The sequence below is a fragment of the Drosophila santomea genome, chromosome 3R (assembly GCF_016746245.2).
Source record: "Drosophila santomea strain STO CAGO 1482 chromosome 3R, Prin_Dsan_1.1, whole genome shotgun sequence".
In the NCBI taxonomy this organism is placed as follows: Eukaryota; Metazoa; Arthropoda; class Insecta; order Diptera; family Drosophilidae; genus Drosophila; species Drosophila santomea.
In genome coordinates, this window is record NC_053019.2 from 26,438,102 (window position 1) to 26,453,584 (window position 15,483).

A 15,483-nucleotide genomic window follows, 5' to 3' on the forward strand; every position below is an offset into this window, starting at 1 on the left:
GAACGCGAATCTTAACTTGCGAAAATTCCGCACTCTACATATTTCCAAGCTGGAATGCATAAAACTAAATTCCCCCATAAATCAAGAGGCCGGCGGATAGCAACAACGTACTTAATGTAAATGTAAGCGGCAACAAAGCGCCGACTTATCGGCTATTTCAAAAAGAACCCAGCATAAACAGCCTACGCCGACATGTCGCCAATTTTTGGAGGTCTAGGTGGGACTATATAATGTCGGTAAGCCCGGCTAGAAATCACAGCAGTTGGAGCAGCAGTTGCAAAAATGGAAAAATCGCGAAGTAAAGCTGGTTCGCTTTTGCTACTGATTCTACTGGGCATTTCTCTGGGGGATGCCATGCCCCTGGAGGACATGGACTCCCAGGAGATGATCGACTTGACGGATCTTGGGGACACTGTGTTCGGCAATCCGGATGTGGAGACCACTGGAGCTTTGGTCGAGGCACTAGATGTGGAATCCGCGCAGAATCCCGAGGAACTGGGCACCTACCACGAAGGGGACATCTTGATTCCACTGAGCTACAGGAACGCCCGTTCCAATGGCACCCGTAATGGCATTTTGGCGCTAAGCTCCCGCTGGCCGGGCGGCGTTGTTCCCTACGAGATCAAAGGACCTTTCACAAGCCAGGAGTTGGGGAATATCAACAACGCGTTTAAGGTGAGGTTTCAGTATTAACCCCTAAGCAGTTTGGATTATATATTTCGGATTTTAGGAATACCACACCAGAACGTGCGTGCGCTTCAAGCCCAGGACCAGCGAAAAGGATTACATCTCCATTGGCAGCGGAAAGTCTGGCTGTTGGAGCAGCATTGGTCGCTTGGGTGGTCGCCAGGAAGTGAATCTGCAGTCGCCCAACTGCTTGCGCACATACGGCACTCCGATCCACGAGCTGATGCACGCCTTGGGCTTCTTCCATGAGCAGAATCGCCACGAACGTGACTCCTATGTGCGGGTGATGAAGGACAACATTAAGCCCGAGATGATGGTCAACTTCGAGAAGTCCAGCTCCAAGACGCAGTACGGCTTCGGTGTGGAGTACGACTATGGCAGTGTGATGCACTACTCGCCCACCAGTTTCACTCGGAATGGCCAGCCCACGCTGAAGGCACTGCGTTCCACAATCGATGCCAGCCAGATGGGTCAGCGCAAGGGTTTCTCTGCCGGAGATGTGCGCAAGATCAACGCGATGTACAAGTGCAAAGTATAGATTACATTTCTATTCAAAGCTAACTAACAGTATTTTGACAAACATAAATATTTATCATCAACAATCAATTCGGTTTACTGAAAAAATATGTCTATGGGTACAATATTTGGTTAGATAATTAACATTCGCCTATGTGCGTCGTGTTGTCTTGTACTGCTCCGGGAATTCCCACGCCATCCCATCCTAGTGGTACGGCAGGTTCTTATTTGTCTCAAAGAAGTAGTTGCCCTGCATGTTCAGCTCCTTGCAGATCGTAGAAAATCTTCGGATGGCGTTGTAGGTGCCGAGGTTACTGCCATCTTCACGGGGAAACACAAAGCATAACAGAAGATACTATATATACAGCACAGCAAGTGTCCGATTGCATGCATTGGGTGGTTAGTTAGTAATCCGAATCCGGATGATTCACTTCCGTCAGCGGATGGTTAGTGGGGACGCGCCTTTTGGATGGTGGCCTTACCTGGGCCCGCGAAACCGCCACCCGTCGCATTCAAATCCAGGTTCATATAGAGAGCCATATTCCCGGTGGATCCGTGTCGAGACCGATTGTTTAGGAAATCACGGATGTGCTGAACGATCAAGTCGATGGCCACTGAAAAGGAAAAGAGTGGGCAATTAGTTTACAGTCCATTTGGTTAAATTAAATCGTAATGCTGCACCATCGTAAGCATTGCAACTCAATGTGGAACAATCCACTTACCTTGCCGCTCCTCACGAGCTCCGCCGATCCAAGCGGTCTAGTCTAAGCCCAGGACTTATTCTAGCTCTAGTTAGTGGGATCTATTACCTAAACGCATCTAAGCTGGGCGGCATTTTCTGTTAATTGGTATGCTACTGTGTCTTGTGACTGAAGTAAGTGTGCTTTACAATAAACTGCTTGTGTACTTACTAAATGAAACACCGATTTATCTTCACGCCTTGATAGGCTAATCACTGACTTGCATTTGTATATTTGAGACTGCATTAAAGTGTTTAAGTGGGATTCGCGATTTGATAACACTAAAGTCGCAGATTCCGACTTCAAAGATGCCCGGTACTTGTGGTACTAGAAGCTAATTTTTAGTAACCCATTGAATTTCGGTTATTAATATTGCTTTAAAACTAATATATAGTTAGTTGTATTAAGTGGAACAATTCATAGGAACATCTATAAAGTATATGACCAAAATTTATGAGTTAAACGAATCAGTTAATTGAGTTTGCAAAGCTACTTAATTGCAAAGAAGTTAACACAATCTAGTCGGGAGTTTATACAAAATATTTGGAAAATCCAAGAAAATGCTGCTTATAAAATTAATAAAGTTATTGCTTATACTAACATTCACAAACCAGAAATGGATAAGAGTAGTTTAAAAGTATCGGGCATCGGAATATAGATACAATAGTTATATGTGTAACATGTGTGGTTTGGTGAACAGAGTGCTTAAGTCCTCGGAAGAAAGCCAATTGGGGCTAGGCACCAGGGTTAAGTTTTAACTGTCGAATTTTGTATAACTTAAGACTGGAATCGAAAACGCTAGGTTGGGCTGGGTTATCTGGATGAACGGAAACGAGCTTACATACACACTACCATGTATTGTTGAACATATGCAAGAGTAGATACTAAAGATACTTTTCAATCTTAGAACTACGTTAATCGGTTACGATGAGAAGACCAAATGAGAAGCGATGCCGGCGCTCATTAATGGACATTTGCCTTAGTGTGATGCGCCGCCACGGGTTTCTATATCTGTCTTTAGCTTTTGGACTTTAGTTTTTTTGGCAATTAGTAAAAGCTCAAGACGCGGCGCTAGGACGAGGAATTGGCCGCCTCAGAAGCGAGTTTATATTTGCGTTTAGTGATCTCGCTTCATGCTAGACGCCGCTACCCTGATTGTGTTGCTGTGCTGTGCGCTGTTGGTAGTGGCGAGAATCTCCCCGATATGGTGTACAATAAGATCAATGGCAACTGCAAGAGATACAATAAAACAACAGGAACAAAACGAAAACAACGCAAAAATAGTAACGCAAGAGATACAATTAACAGAGATGACGGAAAAACAAATAGGGAGGAGAAATGTTGATTGGCATATAGTACTTATATATATATATATATATGTAAACATCAAGCAGTCTGTGTGATAAGGGTGTGTTGTCCCCAGACGGATTAATAGAACCAGAAACAAAAGAACCATTGCTAAAACTATGGTTATAGGCAACCAACTCAACGAAACACTACAAACGCTTAATGTGTAAGAGTGTGTATTGTGGGCGCATAGAAAGTAAATTAAAGTGGATAGGAGTGTGGGTGCTGCTGCCTCACCTGTGTTGTCGGCGCCTCGTGGTATAATAACGTCAGCAAACTTTTTCGTCTGAAATGGGCAGGGTCTTGGTTATTAGTTACATTATATGGCACATGTAGTTTGGGTTAAACTTACGGGTGAGCAGAACTCCTCGAAAGCCGGCTTCACGAAGGTCATGTACTGGGTGAGCACAGCATCCAAATCCCGGCCACGCTCATTGATATCACGTGGCACTAAAAAAGGTTTGTTACAAAGTTTATTTTAAATCTTGCATAGCCACGACTTACCTCTCCTGGCCAATCTGGTATCAGAGTCTGTGTCCACGAACAGCTTCATGTGGAACAGCTCGCGTATCTTGGGAAAGTAAAACACCAGGATGCCCTCGAACAAGACCACATCGGCTGGGTAGATAACCAGAACGTTTTCAAAGTCGCTAAAGGAAAAGCAAGTTATTATTAGAACTTATGAGATTATACTTCGGTAGATGGCTTCGTGTACCATACACTTTAAAGAACTAAGGCATCCACGTATGGTAAAACTCACAGCGAGTTGGTGCGGTAGTCGTAGCTGGGTATCTCCACTTTGTGGCCCTTCAGGATGTTCTGCAGCGTGCTGTACATGAGCTCCTCATTGAAGGCATCCGGATGATCGAAGTTGAAGAGGCCCTTCTGGGCCTTGGCCTTCTCGGCGGGCGTCAGTTCGCGGTAGAAGCTGTCCTGGCTGATGGACACCACCTGGCGCTGCGTGTGATCCATTTCCGCCTGGCCAAGTTGCTCCATGATCTTTTTGCACACCGTGGACTTGCCGCTGGCCGTACCGCCGGCCACGCCGATCAGGAACGGCGACTTGACCTCATCGTTGGCCGCTGCTCCGTCGCCATTTGGCAGTCGCAGCGTGTCGGCGTTCCTCAAATCCTGCATTTTTCTTTTACAATAGTAAAATCAAATGCTTTTACTTCACGCAACAGCTGATTACTTTCGAGATGGGATTTCCACTAAAATACTATCGGTATGTCGGGTATCGTACCCGCTAAGAGGCATGCTTATCGATACACCGGAAGTGCAGTGCTGCCACACAGTCAAAAATTGCAAAAAGACGTTACTTTTTTCTGAAATAAGCTAATATTAAAACTTTTGTGAATACAACTATTTGCCAAATTTTTTGACTGAGCAAATAGACAATGCCAAATCTACACATACATGGAACGCGATGACGCCGGCGCGTTGAGATTTGAAAACAATTTACCAGCGCATTGGAATTGGAAATATTTGCACAGCTTGGCTGTTTGTTTGAATGCCTGAGAATGCTTTTTTGTACCTGTATTTGCATAGTAACTGTTTCTGTATTAGCAATCTGCTGGCGGTCATATGCCAGTGTCTTTTCAAAGCCCAACTATGAAGGCTGCTTTAGATCTCAGCCCGCTTAGTTGCTTTTACTGGCTTCTCCACAGTTTCTTTGTAATTTCTGTGATCAAATCCTGTCACGCGGTGCCCATTGTCGGAGGTCGGATCGTGTCAACCGTGGGCAGTACACTACACTACATTTTACCACTTAGAACTTTAATTTAAAGCTCCACTTCCACTTAAAGGCGGCGCAAGTAAATATCCGTTCATGGTCTCATTGCAAGATGTAATCACGGGTAATACAACGAATGGAGTTTCCTATCAGCACTTCTGCGGTGGCAGCCTAATAAGCGATCGTTGGATTCTATCCGCAGCTCACTGCGTTTGGAGGAAGTAAGTTGGGATGCTCTAAATAAATTGACTATATCTAGTTTGCTCTATTTCAAGAAACATTCACAACATTGCCGCCTTTATTGGCTATGAGAATATTGAAAACATTGGGCAGCTGGAGCCATATGGTCTGGAGAGCGTCGAGTATATTTACTTTCAACCGTGCGTAATCACTTGAGTCAAGTTTAATACTCCCCTTTAAGGGAGATTTATATTTTAAAGAGACTCTTTCCTGAAGAGTTTTCTATAACGTAATAGCAGAGTTTATCTTTTATGGCAGATCCAACTTTCGGAATGACATAGCTCTGCTTTATATGAAACGTCGATACTGGAGTGCTCCAGGAAATGGCTTGCAGTACGCCCAACTTCCCCCACATGGCATGAAACCGGACCAAAATGGTATGATTAATCAGCAACTCAACTGGGAGAGTGCGAGTCTAATCCTTATTTTGCATAGAATCCTGTCGTATCATTGGCTATGGAGCCACACAGCACGCTGGTCCTTGTCAAAAGAAACTTTTCGAGGCGGAAGTTCGCGTGATTGACAACCAAAAGTGCCGCGATATTATTGGACACATCTGGGCGCCACAGAATGGGGCAAATACGGTGTGTGCCTTGGGCAACAATCAGGACTCCTGTCAAGGGGATTCCGGGTAAGCTTTCTGGCTTCAGTATCCAACAAGCTTAATGCCTAATTAATTTTGTTCCAATTGAAAGCGGTCCTCTTATCTGTCCATATGGCGGTAAGGACTACATCTACGGCCTGGTGTCCCACGGACTCACCTGCGGCATCCAGGGCATGCCCAGCATCTATACGGTGACCAGACCCTACTACGATTGGGTCCAACTACTGATGCAGTCCTAGATCTCTGGCGAACACGTATAAATAGTATATTTATTATGCGATATCAAACAGAAAAAAACAATTATGAATATTTACTTAAACAATGCAGGAATAGCAGAAACTAACAACTTACGCTTAATTACTGTAGGCATACCTACATATACATATAGCTAGATTTATATTAGACTAACTAACCATTTTCACGACTTTGCTTATCAGTTCTGTCTTTTCTTTAGGGCAACCTCTAATGGTTTTCACAAAAGTGTTTTCTGATTGTAAAACATTTGAAATAGCGAAAGCTACAGCTGGAGGTACAGAAGTCTTGAGGTGTAATAGCTATTTTGGTATTCCTTAAAAAGTAGTTAATAAAATTCAAAGTGTTTCGATCTGCACTGCTGACACATGTAGTCGTGGAAATGGAAACTAACCTACTGCTTCTCGGCCGGCTCCGTGGGAGTGGAGGACGCACTGCTCTCCACTTTGTCGGAGAGCTTGCCCGTTCCCGTTTCCGGAAGTGTGAGAGTGAGTAGGCCAGCTACTAGAACGCAGCAGCCGCAAATCGTTGTTGGAATGTACCAGCCCAGAGCTCCCAGGACATCGACCACATACGGTGCCGATATGGAGCCCACATGGGCGAAGGTGGAGCAGGTGCCCAGCGCGGAGTTGCGTATCTGGGTGGGATACAGCTCGGCGGTGTAGAGCGTGACCACGGAGTAGGTGGCGCTAATGCCGAAGCGACCCAGCATGGCGAAGGCCACGATCCAGGTGGTGCTGCCGGCGGGCACAGCGAGGACCAGCAGCAAGGACACGCCCGTCCACATGAACAGGAACATGGTGGTGAGGCGGCGTCCCGTGAAGCGCAGCATTATCACTGGGACGAGATAGGAGGGTATGTCCACCAGACCGGTGCCTATGATGTACAGGTACCTGGACACCGATAGATTGGCGGCATTGAGAGCTGCATTGAGAGAAACATTGGATGATATAAAATAGATGTGCAAATCCTTATGGAGTAAACCCACCCGTCACATAGTAACTCAGCGAGGTGACGCAGAACATGAAGTAGGAGGCAAAGATCATCCTGCGCACCCGGCCATTGGCATACAGCTCAATGATGGACTTGAGCGGACCATTCTTCAGCTTCTGTCCAAGGGAGAAGCCCTCCACGGGCTCCAGCTGCAATGGTGAAATATTCCATGAGCACTCCACTTGGCAATCAGATGCACTGATCTCAGGGACTTTGCACTCACCGACTTCTTATCGCTGGCCACTTGAGATGGAGCTGCAGCGGCGGGCTGAACTTGGTAGTGGCTGGGCTGTCGGAAGAGAATCTTGTAGACGCGATCATATCTCTGGTTCGTGATCAGCCAGCGCGGTGACTCAACCATCAAGCTGTTGGAAAATATCCTCGTTTCAGGAGTGATTAATAGAATAAGGACTAGGATCACTCACTAGCAGTTTAGGATGAGTAGCAGCGAGGGAATGGTGAGGGCCAGTTGCAGATGCCTCCACGGTTGGATGAGGTAGCCCACAATGGCCAGGATAATCATGCCCACGGGATAGGAGGCTGAGAAGGCGATGGACATCCAGGAACGATGCTTCAAGCAGATGTTCTCCACAACTGAAACCAAACACACAAACTAATGAAAGAATTATGGAAATATAGTTACGAACTTACTCATGGTAAATGCGGGATAGAACAGACCGGAGGAGGCAGCTCCCAGGGCGAAACGTCCGGCCAGGAAGAGGCTGTACCAGGGCGAGAAGCTGCAGAAGAAGCTGCCCACGATGAAGAAGGCTGCGCCCAGGGTGAACGAGGTTTTGCGACCAAATCTGCAGGCAAACCAATCATCAGTTATCATCAGTAATCATCATAGCCAGAAGCTATTCCAAAACCCACTTGTCGGCCAGAATGCCAAAGGAGAAGGAACCGCAGAACTTGCCCAGCGAAATGGAAACCTGGGCGGAGGTGCGCTGTATGCTCCTATCACAGGTGAGATCCCAGTCCGCAACGAAAGTGCTCTCCGGATGGGCGAACTCATGTTGCCCCTTCACGCGGCAGGACACCTCCGCCGTCTGGGAAATCTGCGACAGATGACTGGTGTAGTTCCTGGCCGCCTCGTAGGACATCTTGGCCAGGTGGCCATAGTTCCAGTCCCACACGGTGCAGCCGCCCGAATCCAATCCCTCGCCCGCAATCTCACGCTTCTGGGCCAGCGTCCAGTTGGTGGCGTGCAGCTCCGGAATGCCGCACCACTGGTCATCGGGCAGGTGGCCCAGCAGAGTGTAGGAGGAGACATGGAATCCATTCAGTATGTTGGGGGTGACACACAGGAAGAAAATCGCCCTAATAAGGGGGAGATAAGTAAGTAAGGGTTGCACACGGTAATTTGTAAATTAGATAGTAGGTATATTTCACTTTGCTGCTAATTGGGTTTTGTTTTCGCAGTTACACTAACTCGCATCCGGATAAATTGTTTACAACACGCAACTCCAATCGAATTGGTGGCACATTGACACCGCTTGGCTAACTGCTCATCGGAATGCAAATAATAATATCAGCGATCATCACACAACAACGTAGTCAAAACAAAGCTGTGAAGGTTGTGGGCGAAATATTCGTTAGTCTATCTATATGTGTACATATGTATATGCTGATCACATAATCAGTTAATGACAGTTTAAGATTCGCCAGAGAGCATATGTCTGCTGCGAACGTTAATCATTATACAAATCGGGCAACCGGAACGATGTGCGCAATATTTACATATCCATCCGATTTTCAGTTTCACGTGACTCCCCCACCTACTAAAAATCAAGTAAAGTTCCGCGACAAATCATCAGCATTCAAGTCAAGTCAAGTCAAGTCAAGTCACTGCCTAGTAGGACTTCCTCCAGTGAATCAGTTGAACGTCCTCTACGCCGAAGCTCAGAGATCATATCAGAGGCGAGTGGTTTCATGTCCCCGTAGCGATCTGGGTAATGGAACCGGTACTCGATCCCACATCGCCCGATTTCAATTCACAAGTGAGTGAGTGCCTTTTGCCTTATCAACTACGATTAAGCCGAGTGCAAATGTATTACTACACACACTGATAGGCCAGATTTCCGTGCTATATTTAAATGCCACACCGACGGGCACTCAAATGACCATTGGCCCCTCGATTGGAGCTCCTCCAGCTGGATGAGTCTACAAATCCAGGGCTTCCTGGTGTTTCGCTCTATAGCATACCTCGTTGAGCTGCGACAAAAAGGTAAAAAAAAGCTAATTGATTTTAGTTTGAATTGCGCTGACTAGTTCATGGCTAAAAGGGGACTATAGCCTTTCAGAGCGCTCGATCAAGCAGAAAAACCAATTAAATCTGTATTAGTTAAGTCGGCGGAGAAAAGTGCACCACCCTGAGTAATGTCAACGAATTCTAAGCACTCAGCCTTCCAAAAGCTGGTTCACTGCATTCATTATGAACTGGGTCAAGTGGAACGTGATTCGAGCCGAGTGGCAAAGTGACTTCCTCAACTTCGATCGAATTATGGCAGCCATATGACTCCTCTCTATTCCCATTGATACGTATAAAGTCGCCAGAAGTTGTAACCCAAATTAACAGCTGCTCCCATTGTGCAGTTTTTACTATTAAGAATGGAATTGATTTTCTCGCAGTGTAGCAACTTACCACACAAATGCGCCGCCACTGCCAACGACTTCCAGCTGCTTGGTGAGCAGATCCTTCATGCCTTCCTCGCTGATCACCTCGCGATTCTTCTCCGGATTCTCCTTGGATTGAGTCATGTTGGGTTACCAGCAGCTACTTGGGGTATGCAAAATGCGAAATGCTGCAGTTGCTGCAGATCCTGAAGACGATAATGATGTTGTATGAGGCAGACGAGTGACCCCACGCAAACGAATTGTGCAGATTGCTGCCACTGAACTTGAATTCCTTGGCTGTGCAATCTATTTTTGAATTCTGATGGTGGATTTGAATGCTGATACGAATCGGGCTTAGGAACCAAGTGTTTTAGATGCGATCCGGAATGCAGTGCATTCACTTTGGGCGCTCTTTGCTGGAGATAAGAGCTCGATCGTTATATACTTGTATATAACTTTCACTTTCGCCCTCGACTGCAGGTCGTCATATATATACTTTTTATTTATTTATTTATTCTTTTTTTTTTGGGGTGTCTGTGTGGTTGTTGCGGCTGTTTATCTATGTAGTTTCTATATTCTGGTTCTATTTTCTGTTTATGTTTTTTCAATTGGTAATGCAGCACATGGGAGCGCTTCACTTTTGACGGACGGCGACACGTTTTTCTCGCTCTGCTTTTACTACGCGCTTGTTTTTCTTCTCGAACCGAATTTTTCCCAAGTTAAAATAAACATCAAAATGAAATTGAAATGATATATTTTTCTATTCACTGCCTTGTAGCTATGGGTTTTGGTGCTGCAGCGCGTTGCAGTTGCGTTCGCCTGCCGGTTTTCGCCGATCTTCGCTATCAACTACTTGTCGCCTCGGGAGCGTCTCACAAACTAAGCCCACGGGAGGCCGATCGCCGCGTTTTGTATGCCGCCGATCCGATCCGTTGGAGGATTGGGGGGCAGATGGAGGTGCAGATGGAGGAGGAGGAGGAGGAGCAGGCACTGGGGCGGTACTGACATCGCACTCGGTCAGTGCCTTAGTGCGCCGATTCGCTCTCAATCGTTCGGCTCTTTGGGATCCAAATGCGCGGACTTATGTTTCTTACATTTTGCGATTCTGGTGGCAGACATTAAGAACAAAATATTATAATATTATAAAAATTGAAATCACAGTCGTTGGGCGTCCAAAGAGAGAGCAATTCTTAGTGAATGTCAATAAGTGCGCAATCTACAAACAAACGCTGATTTTTTAAACAACAATTGAATATTTTTGAAAACACAGCAATTGTCGAAAATTGCGCGTTTTTGTGTGGCAGCTGTTGTCAAATTTCCAGAATTAGTATAAACGTATAATTAGAACTCAGATGTGGGCATTTGAAAATTCAATGATTATTTAGAGCTAATGCAATAATAACTGATTATTTCGCTTGGTCATCTCCTTAGCAATAATGTTATTAACCTTTTTAAGCTGCCAAAAAATGATGTTATTTAAAATTGAAAAACATGTCAAGCTGAAAATGCTTGGTTCATAAATAATTTAGCACAATTTTCTACCAAAAAAAACGTTTTCACTCGGATTCCTCATTAAAAATGCGTAGCAGAACACGAAGGCATTTAAATACACTCCCGAACACTTGAAGATATGGCACAAATCGCACTCGTACTTGGAACCTCTCCCAAATCCATTCTCATAGACACCATGATACCATTACAATGCCCGAACCCCGCGATATATTTACATTAACAGGCCGTTTAGTGCTGTTGTCTCTGAATTTCATTACCATTTTCATTTTCCCCCATTTGCTTTCTTGATATTATTCGATTATTGTTTACATTTTGTGTTTTTCTGTTTTTGAGTTTTTGTATTTTCGAGTCGAAATTCCCAAAGAGCAAAAAGGAAAAAAAAGAGGAAAAAAGAGCGCACTTCTGAATGGCATCTTTGTATACTCGTACAATGTGAAAATAATGCCTACTCTCGTATTTTGATATTCTCCCGACTAGTTTGTGAATGAATCTGGGCATCTATCTATATATGAAAATATAGAGTTTGTAGTGAAAAACCAACTCGAACCGGAACTCTGAAACGCGGCGATGGCACAGAACCAGATCTCTACGCAGTGACCCCCACTATCGGGTGATTCGATTAAGGTTAACCCGCCTTATCAACTGCTCAGCTGGCCAAGAGCAATTGAGCTCAATCAGAAGTCGATCGACGTCAATATCTTAACTGCCTGCTAACCCTGCGCCAGAAGATACAGATTGGCATTGAAGGGGAAAGGGGAAAGGGGAAAGGTTCGCATTGTGGGGCATATATACTCGTAATAACCCGTGCATTCCAATTATGATTTCCTTTGTTATCGCATTCTAATTTCAGCCTTGCCGCAATTGCTGCTCACTTGTTCACTTGGCTTAATTCGCTTCCCAGGCGCATTCTATTCATCTGTTAGTTAGCCGTACCTACTAACGGTTTTAGCCATAGTCTATACACACTATACACTCTAGTCTTAATTGGAGCTTCGCTTGATGGCTCGTGGGCGTGCCTCCATTAGCAATTCGTTTTGGGCTGAACCCCGGCATTATTTCTCGATTCCAGAGCTTCATTGTTTTCCAAACGCACGTGCAACTTGCTGCGGTATGTACTATTTATATACGAGGGTATTCTCGTCTACTTACCCCAAACCTATCCACTTTCATCGGTCAACGTTCCATTCAGAGCTAATCTAATAATATCAACCCATCAACGCAATCCCCCGGAATGCTTTATAGTGTGATATGCATTGTCGTACGGAGATATATTGCAATTTAAGGAGACTCAAGCCCAATTTAAATATAGCACAGCAAATAAAACTGGCCTTATATCAGTTTATATCAGTTTATTGTAATTAAATGATTTTGCACATTAAAAGTGATCTACATGTATTATAATGTGCTCTTAACTACTTACATTTACTACTATGTACATCACACACAACATTCCATGGAAACCTTTGAGATGATAATTTCTACTTATAACGACAGCACAATTTAGCCATCCAGGCGTTGGCGAAGCTTAAGTGAATGATTGCCCGGAATTGTTCACGAATTCATAGAAATCTAGACAGTTGCTAAAATGAGCACACTTAATAGAGACTAATCCCGACTTAAGCTTCTCACTAAGGGAATTCGAAGACGACACTTTAATTGCTAAAGGTAAACATATGTATATGTAGTTGTGGTTATCCCTCAGAATGCCCTGGCATAACCCAGGTTCAGCAGCCAGATGAGTCCGAGCACAAAGAAGCTGTAGAAGGTGACGTTGTAGAGATTGAGGCGACTGAGCAGTCCGCGGATTCTGCCGCTGGCGACAACATCCTGGGCGAGCTTGGGCCGCTCCACGAGCATGTCCTTCCAGCTGACCACCTGGGGTCGCACCACAAAGACGGCATTCACCGCCGCCCGGAAGCCACTCTGCACCGCACCGCCCATCAGGCTGCGATAGCTGGTGGCCACGGCCGAGGAGCTGGACCAGATGACCCGATGCCAGGGCTTGGTCTGCGGCTTGTGCTGCGCCGCATTCAGCTCGTCCGTGTGGCACTGGCACTCCAGTGGCTGGCGCATCTCCTCGCCAAAGTGCTCGGCCAGCAGGTCGACGACATCCTGCAGCACCTCGTCCTGATCCTCCGGCGCGTGCAGCACGTAGCCGCAAAAGCTGGACAGGCGACACTCGTGGCCACTGACCAGCAGCGGTTGGCAGCTGAGAAAGTTACCGGAGTAGCCGAGATCCGTCCAAACGGACTTGCCGTATCGCAACCGGAACTGGCTGATCAGCTGGCGCCGCTTTTGGCCAGATTTGGATGGCGTCCGCGGCTGGTAGGCCGTGGGTATGGGTGGCACGAACTCCAACTTCTGCACCTTGTTCCAGGGAATGGCCAGGATGGCAGCGTGTGCCGTGTGCCTGTTGCCCTGATCATCCGTCACCTGGACGTAGTTCTTGTAGTGGTCCAATCTCACGGCCCTGCAGTTTAGCGTAATCGTGATGAACTGCAGCTGCTCCAAAATGCTCTCGATCAGCGCCTGAGTGGATATCTCATAGAAGCTACTCGGGTAGGTGAAGTAGCTGGTGATAAGGGGTGTAACTATCATTAAATAGGGTCATTAAAAGTAGCTAAGCGGGATACATATAACACCTTTCGGATCTACGGTATTATGATTATGCTGACACATACGTGACCTATAAAATATAACTATTCCAAGTCGGGCAATCAATCAATTTCATTCGGACTAGCTGTCAGAATGAATCTGATTTTCAGTTCATTGTCTAAACATGTATTCTATATTTACTACTGCGTTTGTGCTTTAATTACTATTTTTAACCATTTTTATAGGGACCTGCACACCTTTTCAATATTACAATGTTGTAATCATTCATCATCAAAAACACTTAACTGTCAGAAGAGAAATACAGACAGCAAGTTAACTGCTAGATTAATGTAACTTACAAGTCAATCAGCATTTTGAGACCTCCACAGGAGCTGCAGACGGACATAAAGACATCGTAGTCCACCTCACTGGCCGGAACGCCGCAGACAAGCTCCACCAGGCTGAGCATGAAGTTCCTCGACTTGCTGAAGAACAAATGGTGGCAGATGTGCTGCTCCATATTGGACACTCGCTCCCGCAGACTGAAAAATCATACTTAAGTCTATGGAAATCAAAGGCATTGCTGTGGTACCCAACCCACTTGAAACGCTTCGAGCGAAACTTGGGCATCCGCAAGTCCAGCATCTCGATGTATCGTCCCAGTTCGAATTTCGCCGGCAGAGCGGTGAGTCCACGATCCAGATCCCAGCATCTGCGCAGCCTGCCACTGACGCTCCTCCGCCGACGCGGTGACAAGTGGACGAGGGTCAGCAGGGCCAGCATGTCCTGCTGTGCTGCATCCACCAGTCGTATGCCATTCTGACCCATCTGGCCGCCCAGGCCATCGCTCGCCTCAATGAGCCTCACCTTCAGGGTGCTCTCCATGGCCAGGATTTTGAGGGCAGAGGTCAGGCCCGAGAGACCCCCGCCCACAATGAGTACATCTAGTTCCGGAGTCTGTGTGCCAAAGGGCAAATCCATTTGGAACGACCTACAATTTGTATTTTCATTTCATTTCACTCAGCAATTTGAAAACTTCCGCCTAGACAGTTTGACAAGCTTCTCACAGTTTTGGGAGCGTTGGCTCTGACGTGTTGCATACTTTTGGGCTGAATTTTAAAACTGTTGCTTGATCACCGCTGCAAAAGGTGGAACCTGGTTAAAAACGCTTAAAATGCTAAATAAGAGGAGTAAGTTGGCACTTTACAGTTCCAGTAACTCTGAGTAACTGAGTATCTGGTAGTCGGGGAACTCGACTATAGCATTCCCTCTTGTTTTCATTTATAACCCATTTGCTCAACCGAATCACGCCACAATTCACATGCACGATAAGTTTAATCAGAGCTAAAACTCTTTATCGGCGAATTAGTCAAGTTAGTCAAGTAATATAACATTTAAAAAATCGTTGAAGTAATAGCGCTTATGGATTATAAAATAGTATAAAATAGTAAGAAATAGTATAAAATAGTGTAAAATAGTTTAAAATAGAACAAATAGCGTGCAAAGTTGAGAACTAGTATCTTTAGATTCCTTGAACCATAAATCAGAGATACTTGATCAGTCCATTAAATTGAACACATGTACTTATGGTGGTGGCCATATGAGTTCTGTGGCTTTGATTCCCTTATCAACGGACAGCGCTGACAGTA

At 45.6% G+C, this 15,483-nt stretch overlaps 5 protein-coding genes across 9 annotated transcripts; 2 read left to right on the forward strand and 3 right to left on the reverse strand.

Moving 5' to 3' along the window:
• The first annotated feature begins 282 nt into the window (after window positions 1–282).
• On the forward strand, window positions 283–1,400 carry LOC120452889 (hatching enzyme 1.2). The gene is made up of 2 exons (XM_039637346.1): window positions 283–675; window positions 731–1,400. Exons 1-2 carry the CDS (start codon window positions 283–285, stop codon window positions 1,223–1,225), a joined length of 888 nt encoding a protein of 295 aa, XP_039493280.1. The 3' UTR covers window positions 1,226–1,400.
• On the reverse strand, window positions 1,276–4,490 carry LOC120452888 (uridine-cytidine kinase). 2 transcript variants are annotated; one of them, XM_039637344.1, is made up of 6 exons: window positions 4,051–4,490; window positions 3,795–3,940; window positions 3,643–3,740; window positions 3,528–3,576; window positions 1,686–1,817; window positions 1,276–1,524 (listed from the first exon to the last, which is right to left on the reverse strand). In XM_039637344.1, the coding sequence occupies exons 1-6, from the start codon at window positions 4,425–4,427 to the stop codon at window positions 1,409–1,411; spliced, it is 918 nt and encodes a 305-aa protein (XP_039493278.1). In that variant the 5' UTR covers window positions 4,428–4,490; the 3' UTR covers window positions 1,276–1,408. The 2 variants fall into 2 exon arrangements, with proteins under 2 accessions (XP_039493278.1, XP_039493279.1); XM_039637345.1 differs by lacking the exons at window positions 1,276–1,524; window positions 1,686–1,817 and adding an exon at window positions 2,130–3,173.
• A 402-nt stretch (window positions 4,491–4,892) lies between these two features.
• On the forward strand, window positions 4,893–6,209 carry LOC120453341 (elastase-1). 3 transcript variants are annotated; one of them, XM_039638007.2, is made up of 6 exons: window positions 4,893–5,034; window positions 5,096–5,243; window positions 5,298–5,402; window positions 5,521–5,639; window positions 5,698–5,893; window positions 5,958–6,209. In XM_039638007.2, exons 1-6 carry the CDS (start codon window positions 4,902–4,904, stop codon window positions 6,103–6,105), a joined length of 849 nt encoding a protein of 282 aa, XP_039493941.1. In that variant the 5' UTR covers window positions 4,893–4,901; the 3' UTR covers window positions 6,106–6,209. The 3 variants fall into 3 exon arrangements, with proteins under 3 accessions (XP_039493941.1, XP_039493942.1, XP_039493943.1); XM_039638008.2 differs by having other exon boundaries at window positions 4,893–5,031; XM_039638009.2 differs by having other exon boundaries at window positions 4,927–5,027.
• Window positions 6,210–6,497: 288 nt separating this feature from the next.
• On the reverse strand, window positions 6,498–10,613 carry LOC120453340 (organic cation transporter protein). The gene is made up of 7 exons (XM_039638005.2): window positions 9,756–10,613; window positions 7,985–8,431; window positions 7,763–7,917; window positions 7,537–7,705; window positions 7,335–7,476; window positions 7,107–7,260; window positions 6,498–7,042 (listed from the first exon to the last, which is right to left on the reverse strand). Exons 1-7 carry the CDS (start codon window positions 9,869–9,871, stop codon window positions 6,513–6,515), a joined length of 1,713 nt encoding a protein of 570 aa, XP_039493939.1. The 5' UTR covers window positions 9,872–10,613; the 3' UTR covers window positions 6,498–6,512.
• A 2,263-nt stretch (window positions 10,614–12,876) lies between these two features.
• On the reverse strand, window positions 12,877–14,896 carry LOC120454026. 2 transcript variants are annotated; one of them, XM_039639016.2, is made up of 3 exons: window positions 14,436–14,896; window positions 14,194–14,376; window positions 12,877–13,811 (listed from the first exon to the last, which is right to left on the reverse strand). In XM_039639016.2, the coding sequence occupies exons 1-3, from the start codon at window positions 14,813–14,815 to the stop codon at window positions 12,938–12,940; spliced, it is 1,437 nt and encodes a 478-aa protein (XP_039494950.1). In that variant the 5' UTR covers window positions 14,816–14,896; the 3' UTR covers window positions 12,877–12,937. The 2 variants fall into 2 exon arrangements, with proteins under 2 accessions (XP_039494950.1, XP_039494951.1); XM_039639017.2 differs by having other exon boundaries at window positions 14,432–14,557.
• Between the last annotated feature and the right edge of the window lie 587 nt (window positions 14,897–15,483).

Coding starts and splice junctions, on each gene's coding strand:
- LOC120452889 (XM_039637346.1), top strand. CDS start 283: ATGGAAAAATCGCGAAGTAAAGCTGGTTCGCTTTTGCTACTGATTCTA. Junction 676..730: donor ATATCAACAACGCGTTTAAG/GTGAGGTTTCAG, acceptor TTCGGATTTTAG/GAATACCACACCAGAACGTG.
- LOC120452888 (XM_039637344.1), bottom strand. CDS start 4,427: ATGCAGGATTTGAGGAACGCCGACACGCTGCGACTGCCAAATGGCGAC. Junction 3,741..3,794: donor TACCAGATTGGCCAGGAGAG/GTAAGTCGTGGC, acceptor AACCTTTTTTAG/TGCCACGTGATATCAATGAG. Junction 1,818..3,527: donor ACGAGGCGCCGACAACACAG/GTGAGGCAGCAG, acceptor TTTCCTTTTCAG/TGGCCATCGACTTGATCGTT.
- LOC120453341 (XM_039638007.2), top strand. CDS start 4,902: ATGAAGGCTGCTTTAGATCTCAGCCCGCTTAGTTGCTTTTACTGGCTT. Junction 5,403..5,520: donor GAGTATATTTACTTTCAACC/GTGCGTAATCAC, acceptor CTTTTATGGCAG/ATCCAACTTTCGGAATGACA. Junction 5,640..5,697: donor CATGAAACCGGACCAAAATG/GTATGATTAATC, acceptor TATTTTGCATAG/AATCCTGTCGTATCATTGGC.
- LOC120453340 (XM_039638005.2), bottom strand. CDS start 9,871: ATGACTCAATCCAAGGAGAATCCGGAGAAGAATCGCGAGGTGATCAGC. Junction 7,706..7,762: donor CTATCCCGCATTTACCATGA/GTAAGTTCGTAA, acceptor GTTTGGTTTCAG/TTGTGGAGAACATCTGCTTG. Junction 7,261..7,334: donor TGGCCAGCGATAAGAAGTCG/GTGAGTGCAAAG, acceptor TCACCATTGCAG/CTGGAGCCCGTGGAGGGCTT.
- LOC120454026 (XM_039639016.2), bottom strand. CDS start 14,815: ATGGATTTGCCCTTTGGCACACAGACTCCGGAACTAGATGTACTCATT. Junction 14,377..14,435: donor TTTCGCTCGAAGCGTTTCAA/GTGGGTTGGGTA, acceptor ATGATTTTTCAG/TCTGCGGGAGCGAGTGTCCA. Junction 13,812..14,193: donor CTCAAAATGCTGATTGACTT/GTAAGTTACATT, acceptor CCTTATCACCAG/CTACTTCACCTACCCGAGTA.